Source organism: Sebastes fasciatus, chromosome 12 (assembly GCF_043250625.1).
Source record: "Sebastes fasciatus isolate fSebFas1 chromosome 12, fSebFas1.pri, whole genome shotgun sequence".
NCBI lineage: Eukaryota > Metazoa > Chordata > Actinopteri > Perciformes > Sebastidae > Sebastes > Sebastes fasciatus.
Window position 1 is genome coordinate 14,314,857 of NC_133806.1, and position 12,266 is coordinate 14,327,122.

At 42.2% G+C, this 12,266-nt stretch overlaps 1 protein-coding gene across 4 annotated transcripts in view; it reads left to right on the plus strand.

Annotated features, from left to right (window-relative positions):
* Positions 1-12,266, plus strand: part of chd4b (chromodomain helicase DNA binding protein 4b) — a 28,013-nt gene that overhangs the window by 12,474 nt on the left and 3,273 nt on the right. For 2 of the 4 annotated variants that reach the window (XM_074653295.1, XM_074653297.1), the window contains exons 17-37: positions 264-464; positions 797-934; positions 1,121-1,242; positions 1,338-1,511; positions 2,413-2,554; positions 2,659-2,908; positions 3,011-3,135; positions 3,231-3,323; positions 3,426-3,567; positions 5,542-5,711; positions 5,912-6,098; positions 6,673-6,759; positions 8,518-8,609; positions 8,729-8,862; positions 9,337-9,481; positions 9,590-9,746; positions 10,506-10,591; positions 10,706-10,997; positions 11,077-11,133; positions 11,358-11,528; positions 11,697-11,805. In XM_074653295.1, the coding sequence (XP_074509396.1) occupies positions 264-464; positions 797-934; positions 1,121-1,242; positions 1,338-1,511; positions 2,413-2,554; positions 2,659-2,908; positions 3,011-3,135; positions 3,231-3,323; positions 3,426-3,567; positions 5,542-5,711; positions 5,912-6,098; positions 6,673-6,759; positions 8,518-8,609; positions 8,729-8,862; positions 9,337-9,481; positions 9,590-9,746; positions 10,506-10,591; positions 10,706-10,997; positions 11,077-11,133; positions 11,358-11,528; positions 11,697-11,805 (3,074 nt within the window). The remainder of the gene's footprint in view (positions 1-263; positions 465-796; positions 935-1,120; positions 1,243-1,337; positions 1,512-2,412; positions 2,555-2,658; positions 2,909-3,010; positions 3,136-3,230; positions 3,324-3,425; positions 3,568-5,541; positions 5,712-5,911; positions 6,099-6,672; positions 6,760-8,517; positions 8,610-8,728; positions 8,863-9,336; positions 9,482-9,589; positions 9,747-10,505; positions 10,592-10,705; positions 10,998-11,076; positions 11,134-11,357; positions 11,529-11,696; positions 11,806-12,266) is intronic. The other 2 variants (XM_074653298.1, XM_074653296.1) reach the window with 2 other exon arrangements.

Genomic DNA, 12,266 nt, shown 5'->3' on the forward strand with positions numbered 1-12,266 from the left:
AGCTGTACATTATCCCGCTTATTACACGGCAACTTACTTAAGAAACCAATAATTTGACACAAAAACGGTCCTCCAGAGTCTGTCATCAGAGCTGCGCCCATAGCAACGATCTGCTATACATAGCAACGGTCTGTTATAGAGAAATTACAGACCGTAGAACGCCGTGATTAACCAATCAGAATTGAGTATTCAACACAGCCGTGTAATAATAAATCTATAACTTCTCTTTACATGTTAATGTTGATTTTGTCTTCCGGGTACAGGGTCACTCCAAAGGTCCCTTCCTGGTTAGTGCTCCGCTGTCCACCATCATTAACTGGGAGAGAGAGTTTGAGCTGTGGGCCCCTGACATGTACGTGGTGACCTATATAGGGGACAAAGACAGCAGGGCTGTCACCAGAGAGAACGAGTTCTCCTTTGAGGGAAACGCCATCCGAGGCGGGAAAAAAGCATCCAAGATGAAGGTAAAGAAGAAGTAGAAAAAAGAGCAACAGTGATGATATCAAATAAAAATGTTAAAGATCTTCGATATGAATATTGATGAAGGAGTGGAGTCAGTTTGAATTGGTGCCCTGCATACTAGCACTTGCTGTCCTGTATAGTATTAAAAGTCACACTGGTAGGAATTTACATTACAAAAATATGAATGCTGCCAAATTATACAAAAGTTCAACCACCAGTTTTAGTTTGTGGCACCGTACTACCAGTGGAAACAATTGCATGCAGCCCTAAAAATTGTGTTTAAACTAATGTCCCCCCCTCTCTCTCTCTCTCGCTCTCTCTCTGTGCTTTACAGAAAGACTCAACAGTCAAGTTCCACGTCCTGCTGACGTCCTATGAGTTGATCACCATTGACCAGGCCGTACTGGGCTCCATTGAATGGGCCTGTCTGGTTGTGGACGAGGCTCACAGGCTCAAAAACAACCAGTCCAAGGTAATAACATAGAGCATTTTGTAGAAGTGTTTGTTTTTCCTGTGTTTAAGATGTAATTCTGATTATCAGAAAAAATTACAGTACCTGCAACACTGCTGTGCTGCACATGATAATGCTAACTACTGTATGTTTTTAAGTTCACTGTCCAAAATATAATGTTTTTTGTTTCTCCCTGCCTGTTGTCAGTTCTTCCGTATATTGAACAACTATCCGCTGCAACACAAGCTGCTGCTAACAGGCACTCCTCTCCAGAACAACCTGGAGGAGCTCTTCCACCTGCTGAACTTCCTGACGCCAATGAGATTCAAGTCAGTAGCCCCACATGTGGCCACATTGTAAGTACAATGAGGACACCCACCCACAATATATTTATGTTTTTTTTTTCTGCCTTATTTCCCTGCAGCAACCTGGAAGGCTTCCTGGAGGAGTTTGCAGATATTGCCAAAGAGGACCAGATCAAGAAGCTCCACGACATGCTGGGACCACACATGCTCAGGAGGCTGAAGGCTGATGTTTTCAAACACATGCCTTCAAAGACTGAGCTCATTGTTAGAGTGGAGCTGAGCCCCATGCAGAAGTACGTTAAGAGAAGATGTGTAGCAATATATTTGAACAGTTAAAGTATACACTAGGGATGTCACGAGAACCTATACTTCGGTATACTTCGGTACACTTCTGATACTTCGATGCCAGAATTCTGAAAACGTGAAGGTACTCGTTTTTCTACAGTACCGCAGCTCCCATCAGTGGCTTGAGATTAACGGTGTCCCGTCGTCCTGGGGACGATAGAAAATGTGTTTGGGACCAAGTAAACTCACTGGGTCGACTCGCCCAGGGGACACACCCTATTCTTTCCCTGATATTGCTACATTGCGAACAACAACTCTGTGTTGAAATCAGTAAGCCGAGAGCTGGTTAACGTTAGCTCCATGCAGGACCGTGCTGCTTACTGGCTGCTAATGTTAACAAGCTCTCGTCCTGCCGATTTCAACACGGGAGGTGCCATTGATTTACGTTACGATGCGTTCAGGCTCTATTCAGTAAAAAAAATATATATTTGGCGAAGGTAAATTCTAACGTTATCATGATGTGTTCAAATGTAATCTTGTAAAATGTAGTTTTTTAGTGAGAAACGTTTATAAATCCAGTTGTTTGAAGGCGATGTTTTCACAGCAATATAAAAGAGATAATAGAGAGATTCAGTATGCAAACAGTAATAAAGGAGTGTATGTTGAAGTAGGCTACATGGGATTTATGGTTTTACTTTAGTTTTTTACGGTGGTATCAAATTGGTATCGAGAATCGTGGAATTTGGCTGGTATTGGTATCGATTTCTAAATTTCTGGTGTTGTGACACCCATGAAAATTAAACCAGTCGATTTCTGGATAGTGTAGGGTATAAAGTCTGAATTCTGAAATATGTGTATATTATATTTTCCTTTGTCTAATCTCTGAAGTCTCTTTTCTCATTATTAAAGGAAATACTACAAGTTCATCCTAACACGTAACTTTGAGGCCCTGAACACTCGTGGAGGAGGAAACCAGGTGTCTCTGCTCAACGTGGTGATGGACCTGAAAAAGTGCTGCAACCACCCCTACCTCTTTCCAACAGCCGCCATGGTACGACAATTATATGGGAACAAACTGTTTCTTCTGGAGGTGAACTATGTATTGAAACACGTTTAATGCAGTCAGTTTATTCAGATTTCTTCCTCTGATTGCAGGAGGCACCAAAACTTCCAAACGGCATGTATGAGGGCAACGCGCTGACAAAGTCTTCAGGAAAATTGACGCTGCTCCAGAAGATGATGAGGAAGCTGAAGGACGGAGGCCACAGGGTTCTGGTCTTCTCCCAGATGACTAAAATGCTGGACCTGCTGGAGGACTTCCTGGAGAACGAGGGATACAAATATGAGAGAATTGATGGAGGAGTCACCGGCAGCTTGAGACAGGAGGCCATCGACCGCTTTAATGGTACGTGCACTGTTTGTATTGCCTAAAAACAGCTGCTCTGGTACATCAGGGTTCTAATTTTCTTTCTCTCTATGCTTCTTCTTCTGTTGTTCGTCCCAACAGCGCCCGGTGCTCCCCAGTTTGCTTTCCTCCTCTCCACCAGAGCTGGTGGTTTGGGCATTAATCTTGCCTCTGCTGACACCGTCGTCATCTACGACTCAGACTGGAACCCCCACAATGACATCCAGGTATGCAGACTCAGAGTGTAACCTCACATCCATGTTTGTTTGTTTGTTTGGATGAGAGGTGATTATGCTGTTTGTTTCCTGCGTGTGCTTCGTAGGCGTTCAGCAGAGCTCACCGTATTGGCCAGAACAGGAAAGTGATGATTTATCGCTTCGTCACCAAGGCCTCTGTGGAGGAGAGGATCACGCAGGTCTGTGAAAAGGAACACTACAAGAAATTACATCAACTATGTCAGGATACTGTTATCAGCTGCTCACCGCTTGTTTGTCCTCCACCTTCCTCCCTCCACCAGGTGGCAAAGAAGAAGATGATGCTCACTCATCTGGTGGTGCGACCAGGTCTCGGCTCCAAGACGGGCTCCATGTCCAAGCAGGAGCTCGATGATATCCTCAAGTTTGGAACGGAAGAGTTGTTTAAATATGAACTCGGAATGGGTGAGTCGACTTTAACCCACTGACAGATTTAAGATCCAATATGAATTCTTTCAATTATTTGCTTTTATGTTTATCTGTGTTTTACTTTTTTACAATTAACATGGAAATTAAGCAATTTCATCATTGGACAACTTCAAATTTACAATGTTATCATTATTAATAAAAAAATAAATATATATATATATTTATTATTTAATTTGTTTCAATTAATGTTTTGAATTCTTACATTTTTTTGGTTAATAATTACCAATGCATATCTTTAAAACCAATACAAATTAATTGTATCACCAAAAAAACCTTCAAATTTGCAATCTTAAATTGAGTCAACATTACTCAAGCATTAAAAGGGTAGCTAGATACTATCAGAGTGTTTTGAGAACAAAGAGGTGGTACAACTCGTTTGTCCCGAGAACATCAGAGGTCTGTCGTGGATCAGATTAAGAGAAATTGTAATTATTATTGGCTATATTAAGCTAAATCAAATTTTGAGCCTTTGCTCATTTAACATCATTCTCATCCTCCTACACCATCTGTCACATCAGTCGTTATATATTATCCATAACTTGCAGCAGGATGGCATGTTAGAAGATAAGAAGCAGGTGCAGTGAGAAACTCTTGATTTAAAATGAAGGAAGTTGCAATCTTTGTGAGAAAAATTAACAATATTTTGTGGTGTTTGCTTGTTTTTGTTGCACACTGTTTTGTCAGTGGATGGCTACTCAGCTGTTTGAAGCATTTAACTTAAATTGGATAAGTTTTACTAACTTTTGTGAACTGCACTGCACATTATTATGTTGTGTTTGGGAGATAAGCAGGATAATAACGGTCTGCCCACCAAGTCTGTAGTTTTTGTATGAGTTTTTTAATCCAACATCCGATAAAAAAACAGAAACCTTGCACACGATGCGTTTTATTATTCTCTTTGTTGCGAAAAATTGCAGTACAAGACAAATCTGAATTAATTACGTGGGTGCAATGGATAGCACTATTCCCAGACGGGGCTAATTAATGAATGACACGAGCAAGAAGCTATCGTTTCGCTGCCTAGAGCTCAATCTCTACTGTTTAATCTTTCCTACATCTTTTGTTTTGTTTACCGTCCCCGATCCAAGCTGTTCTGCAGTCACCTGCCACAATCTATCTTTACATTTCTGTATTCTTTTATTTCTTTATCATAAAGTGATTTGTGCTGTGAGACAAAGTGAATGTTAGTCATGCACCGAACATTTTTCACTGCGCCTTTTGGCACTGCAATAATAAATTTTAAGCGTTTTGTCAGTTCCCATAGGCCTACACTTGGGAGATAACCATACCAGACATTTAGTAGTCGATACCAATATATATATAACCAAAATATATACGTTTACATATTACGTTGTTATAAGAGTAGCGTAATGTAATGTGTGCGTTGCGAGTGAGTGGTCAAGTGACGGAGAGAGAGATGTGCTACAAGTTGCCTGGTGTTATTGAATGTACAGTAGTGTTTCACACACACTCACACTTTTTTCCCTCCCGACTTGTGAAATGAAAAAAAAATTAAAATATTTAGTTGCACTCAACAGATTTTTGGTCGCATATGGTCACACTCTGGAGCCCTGTGTCATTTTGGATGTTGATGTTTGCACGGACGAACTCTGACTTTTGACGGATCCGAAAATTTAACCTGTTTCAAAAACTTAAATGACGGCCCAAAGCTTCGTAGTTGGTGTGTAAACGACATTGACAAAACGTGAGGTCTTATTTATTTTTAAACGTGTGTCAATTAAGGACGAAAAATACGGACTTGCAAAGTCTTTAACACTGTTTTGGATAAGGAGTTGGGGATAGAGTCTTAAAATGGGGAGAGACTTTTCTCTTTCTGAAGTTGACAGATCACTCCACCACTGGGATGCCAGTCTGATCTGACAGATGTTACAGGGAGTAAATTAAGTTTTCTTTCCTTCCTTTTTTTTATTTGACTCATCCTACTTTCAGGGGACAACAAGGAGGATGACAGCAGTGTGATCCACTACGATGACCACGCTATTGACCGTTTGCTGGACAGGAACCAGGATGCCACAGACGACACTGAGCTCCAGAGCATGAACGAATACCTCAGCTCCTTTAAAGTGGCCCAGTATGTGGTCAAAGACGAAGACGATGAGGTATGACTGCGTCTACAAAATGTGTGTGTGTATGAATTTTTAACTTAATTGAGTTGCTTCAACTGTTTGACAGCTACGTTGGGGATGCCTGTAGTTGGAATAGTATAAAAATGTCCTAAAATTATAGGTCCTAAATCCACAGGCGTTATGAGCATTCCTAATATATATCATATTAACGACTCTTTGCTTTCTGCGAAAAGGAGGAGGTGGAAAGAGAGGTGATCAAGCAGGAGGAAAGTGTTGATCCTGACTACTGGGAGAAGCTGCTCCGTCACCACTACGAGCAGCAGCAGGAAGATCTCGCTCGAAATTTAGGCAAAGGCAAAAGAACTCGAAAGCCAGTCAACTACAATGACGGCTCCCAGGAGGACCGAGGAATAAGACAAGGTACAGAACAACATCTAATGCAACCTCTTCTTGTTTGTGCAGTTCTGTTGGTGGTGTTTGTGTGGTGTTGTCGGTCCAGTGAGTGCATGGCATGACGTTTTATGTTATTAGTATTATTAGATTGGTAGAAATGTGTTAGTTGTGTGTGCATTTAGAAATTGCTAGTTTCTTTCTTCTCAAACCGAGCATGTTTAAAACAATTGATATGAGACAGTCTCATAAAGGATCATTACAAAGTCCGCCTAATATCTGAAACACAGTGTGTAATGTTTAAAGAGCTGTTTACACTGCTCAGTGCAGTTTTTCAGCTGCAGTCTCTCCCTTTAGTCCGCTTGATACAGACTTATTTGAGCAAAGAGAATTCAGGGTCACAAGGACAGCAGCAGCAGACCTGTGAATACCCATGAAAATATATTTACTAAATAATGTATTTATAGAAACTGAAAAGCAGCAGCTCCCCCTCCTGGATAAAAGCCTGGTTGACAGTAACTAGATGGAGCTTCAGCTCTACGAGGAGTTTGGATGTCTCTTCTTTATTTTCTCCCTTCAACATTTCTGTCTGTGCTCCCTTTAGATTGGCAGGAGGATCAGTCCGACAACCAGTCTGATTACTCGGTGGCCTCGGAGGAGGGCGACGAGGACTTTGACGAACGGGCTGAAGGTAAGGCTCAATGGTTTGATCGCTGCTGTTAAGAGAAGAGGTATGGTGTGTGTGTATGCGGTGTTTTTTCTTTGGTGGCCACCGCTCTATTTATGTGAAGGTATAGATGTTCCATTCAAGTTGTTTGAGGTTAGTCTTTAAGATGTACTTGAGATTAAAGCCCCCCTTCAGGCAGAGTTACTTCCTGTTTTTTTGTTTTTTTCTCAAACGGAGAATGGGGGTGTGGTCAATAGCCAGACATAATTCATTACCATAGCAACCAGATTGCATCGTTTTTCAACCCAGTTTAGATGAAACTACTACAGTGGCTTGGAAAACACAATAGCTAGGTGGCACTGAAGTTGATGAATTTACCGTTTATCAGACCACAAATGAGACAAGAATTAACACAACACATCGATTCTCTCTCACTCGCACTCTTCTTTACCGTCTCCTCCTGGCGAGGCGGCCGTCTGGCTGCTGCTGCACCACGCACGCCGGCCACAGCGCACCGCAGGACGGATAGACATGTTGCTGAGGTCCGCCGTTTGAATGCAGTTGCGGGATGTTGTGGAGGTGCACCGACCACTCTTGCCTCAGCTCCCAGCACCGACACCGCACCGGGCTGCACTGTGGTCCCTTTATTTCTCTAACGGGACTTTTCTCTTGTTTACGAGGCAAACCTCCAAAACGTCCAGAAAATGCATTTCAATTGTGATCCGTCCTGCGGTGCGCTGTGGCCGGACACAACACCGACATGCAGCATCGGCTGCTTTCCGTTAATTTATCTCCAGCAGGAGGAGACGGTAAAGAAGAGAGCGCCAAGAAGCAGCTTCTACTATAGTCATACGTCATCAAACCGGTTAACAGTGTGGTTAATCACCATCGTCAGGAAACGACTCAAACAAATGAAATATCATAGAAATGCCAAACTACACTGGAGGGGGGGCTTTAAGATTTGGTCCCAGCAATGCTTGAGAGGGATGTAGACCTTCCTGTTCGAGCCCCAGTTCTTTCCCCCCACTAACATCCTTCAAACCACCTCTACATATGTTTATTCAGATTCAGATGACAGCTATGATATCCTCATTGACAACCTCTACAACAACTCACAAAACGCCACTTGCAGCTGCATCATCTGCTTTGAGCGTAGAAAGGAAAGAAGAAACAGAAACGAAAGGGAAGAAAAGAGAAGGAAAAGAGCAAAGAAAGGGAAAGAACATTAGAATCAACGGTTTCTCGGCCAGCTGAACCGTCTACCTGCACTTTAATGAGATTTTTGGTGTTGATATTAACTGTTTATTAAGGTTTGTTTGAAAAAGGCACTTTCAGTATTGTTTCAGATGAAATTGTTCCCTTGTATGTATACAATTTCTATAAGTTGATATGTTATTTTGGCATTTTTTGAGTGCACAAAGATGTCCGTGTTTTGTATCGATTGTTTTATTTAATTATGGCTCTGTTACTTCAGTTGCATTAAATGAAGTATACCACCACATCACTGCTTTCAGTAGCAAATTATCTGAAAGCTTTACGCTTCAAGAAGAAGCGTTTAATGTAATAGTGCCGAGAGATTGTGAGGAGGGAGAGCTTCAGCAGGATCAGAGTGAGCCATGATGAGCCGTAAGTGGAACATCTTTAGGACGTTAAGGACACACATGATGATGCTTGAAAATCAGTTTGATTTTTCACTTTTCATTTTCATGGCCTCAGTGAAACACTACTGACTGGAATGTGCACTGAATCTCAGATGGACTAACTCTGTTCATGTAATTTTAGCGAATGCCCGCAGACCGAACCGCAAAGGGTTGAGGAACGATCGGGACAAACCTTTGCCGCCGCTGCTGGCCAGAGTGGGCGGGAACATCGAGGTGAGTTCCTGAAGATGAAAAATCAGCACAAAAAGAAGAGAAACAATGATAAAGTGACTTCCTAACAATTTTTTTGTTTTTAAGTTTGTAAACATCTTGACCTCTTTATTACTTTTCAGGTTTTGGGCTTCAATGCACGGCAGAGGAAGGCGTTCCTAAACGCAGTGATGCGTTATGGGATGCCGCCCCAGGATGCTTTCACCAACCAGTGGCTGGTCAGGGACCTCCGAGGGAAGTCTGAGAAAGAATTCAAGTGAGTCTCAATGAACTGTTTTTCTGCTTGTCCCAATATAGGCAGCAGCGCTGGATGTCAAACCTCAGTGCTTTTTTTGGTGTTGACCAAAATGTGTCTGTAACGAAAACTATCGTATGAACTGATTAGAGTTTGGTGGTCAAAGGTCACTGTGACCTCACAAAACACATTTTTGGCCATAACTCAAGAATTACTCAAGTACTGAAAGTACATAAAATGGCTGCAGCTCGCTGAGCTCGGAGCAAGCGCCGCAGCTTTCCATAGACATTGCATGGCAGCTCGCCAATGCTTGGTTACAGCTTACTTGGCTGGGCTGTCATGAATCCAAGTATTTTATATGTATCGTTTTGTTTGATTTATATTTTCTTTGTGCATTTCTGTGAAATGTGCGATATCTCAGAGATTTTGACATTTTCCAAATGTATAATTACCGTGACATCCGTCCAACTTCTTCTTCTTCACGCATGTTTGCAGGGCCTACGTGTCTCTGTTCATGCGTCACCTTTGTGAGCCGGGGGCTGATGGAGCTGAGACCTTTGCAGACGGCGTCCCACGTGAGGGTCTGTCAAGGCAACACGTGCTCACCCGTATTGGTGTGATGTCACTTATAAGGAAAAAGGTATGGTTCACCTGTTAGAAAAGAAATGCTGCAAAATATGTTTAGATAATTAAAGTATTTAATGACTGATTGAGTGATGGGCTGACTGATTGACGTTTTGGTTAACAGGTGCAGGAGTTTGAGCATGTGAACGGTCAGTGGTCGATGCCCTGGATGGCAGAGCTGGAGGAGAACAAAAGGGCTGCAGCTTTGGCTGCAGGTGAAGACCCAAAGACTCCTTCTACTGGGACCCCTGCAGACACACAGCCCAACACTCCTGTCCCAGGTACACACACACACACTTCATACTCCGTACTGGATTAATATGTGAACGTTTAATATCCCACGTGATTTCTTAGAATATAGAAATGATCACTGCGGACAGGTTATTTCATTTCAGCTTCACGATGCTTAATACTGTAGTTAGACTGTTATTTCTTTTGCAATAAGAACCATCATAGACACATACACTATATGTTGTAACACTGTCATTATGGGGATCCTTTGACAAATGACATGCATTTCCATTTCCTTTCAGCCCTAACCTCAGCACCACATGCTTTACCTCAACTTTTACCCCATACTCACAAGTCAGTCTCTGAATTCTTTGCTCAACTAGAGTCTAAAGACAAGCTCCCTGGTTTTGTTGCTAAAACTGTGTGGAAACAATTATGGAGTTCAAAAACAATAATTTGCATAGCAAAACCAATACAAAGTCTTTAAGATGGCCCTTCATGTTGGGGGTGGTGACATGCAGAAGTTGTGTGCTTTCAGACACTTTGTTGTCTCACTGAAAGATATGTTATAATTTAGTCTTTGTGCAAATACCAGTATCTCTTGACTATCAGCTCATTCCCTGACACCCTCTTGTGGATACAACCAGAAAAACATGGAACAAGTAATAACTGTCCATAAGACACTTGTTTTTAAAACTTATTCAGCTATTAAGCTTAAATTTTTTTGTTATTGACAGCTATAACAGAGACAGAATAAAATGCACTCTTTGCGAACACGTCGTTGACCTGTGTGTTGTGTTTCTTGTCAGAAGATTTGTCTAAATCAGAGGACAAGGAAGACATGAAGAAGGACGGCGAGGATGGCAAAGGGGCCAAGAAGGCAGATGATCCAGAGGTAAATTTTGCTTTTATATCCACATCATCCATTTTTGTTTAAGTTCTGAGCCTCAACATTATACTTGAATTTGCAGATTTTATTCTAATTTGAAACTGGCTTCCTCTCTCCTAGATTATTGAAATCCCAGATGAGTCTGAAAAATCCCCCGTGCTCGAAAAGAAAGAAGAGGAGGTAGACTCCACTGCAGAGAAGGAGACAGGGAATGGAGATGAAGTCAAGGAGAAGGAGGTGGATGACACGAGCAAGGAGAAAGAAGAGAAGGACAAGACGTCGGAGACGGAGAAGGAGAAGGAGAAGGAGAAGGAGAAGGAGAAGGAGAAGGAGAAGGAGAAGGAGACACCTGCTGAGGTCAAGGCTGAAGGTTCGGAGGGCAAGACCGAACCAGAGGAGGACAAGTCTAAAGGTGAGGCAGCTGTTTTCCATTGTATCTTGTTTCCTTATTTCCTTTTTCTGTCATTCTAACAGTGCTTCTCTTGTTTCAGCTGAGGAGGGAAAAGATGAGAAGATGGACACCAGTTCGCCAACAGAGGAGAAGAAAGGTACAGGTCAACAAACACACACACTGAACGTAAATTTCATTCTTCACTTTGTAAAATGTGTAAAAACGTTTGACTCAGATGGAGATCCTCAATACATTTATGAGGTAAAGCTAAATATAAATTTCAACAATGCCATTGGTATCATAATTTAATTTCACCCATGTCTCATGTGTTGAGTTTTAAACTGCGTTTCTTGCTGATGTGTTTCGGTTGTTTTCTCGCAGAGCAAAAAGAGGAAAAGGATGCAGTGAAAACAGACGAGTCTGGCAAACTGCAGAACGGAGAGAACACCAAAGAAGGAGCAACAGCTGCGCCGGTGGTTAACGTCAGTGAAGAGAAGAAAAAAGCCACCAAGCAGAGGTTCATGTTCAACATCGCTGATGGAGGATTCACAGGTGGACACACACACACACACACACACACACACACACACACACACACACACACACACACACACACACACACGCACACACACGCACACACAGACACACACTTTTTTCTCTTTCCTCTTTTTTTTTTTCACTTTAGTTTCTGTCTTTTGACCTCTCTGCCCTCCTCTCCAGAGCTTCACTCTCTGTGGCAGAATGAAGAGCGTGCGGCCACCGTCACCAAGAAGACCTTTGAGATATGGCACCGTCGCCATGACTACTGGCTGCTGGCTGGAATCATACAGTATCCTTTCAAATGAACAATTTCCTGTTAAATTCTCATGTGTGATTGCTGTCTTCTCGTCACATTAGAGCTGAAATTATTAGTTGACTAATCAATTAGTTGATCCACAGAAAATGAATCTGCAGCTGTTTTGAAAATCTGGTTCTGACTTCTCAAATATGAATATTTTCTGGTTTTCTTAGGGTGCTTTCACATTTAGTCTACTTTAATCAAACTCTGGTGCGGTTCAACCCCTGGTGCAGTCCGTTTGGGCGGTTATGAACGCAGTAATCATGCTCTGGTGCGGACCAAAACAACCGGTCCTAGACCGCTTGCGAGAGGTGGTCTCGGACCGTTTCCAAGCGAACCAAAACGCAGGCTGCCTGTGCAGGCATTTGTTGAGATGGACACAAAATATGAACAAAAACTAACATTCATAAAGTCATTCACGATAAACTGGAGGAGAAGGGATTCGTGCGCAG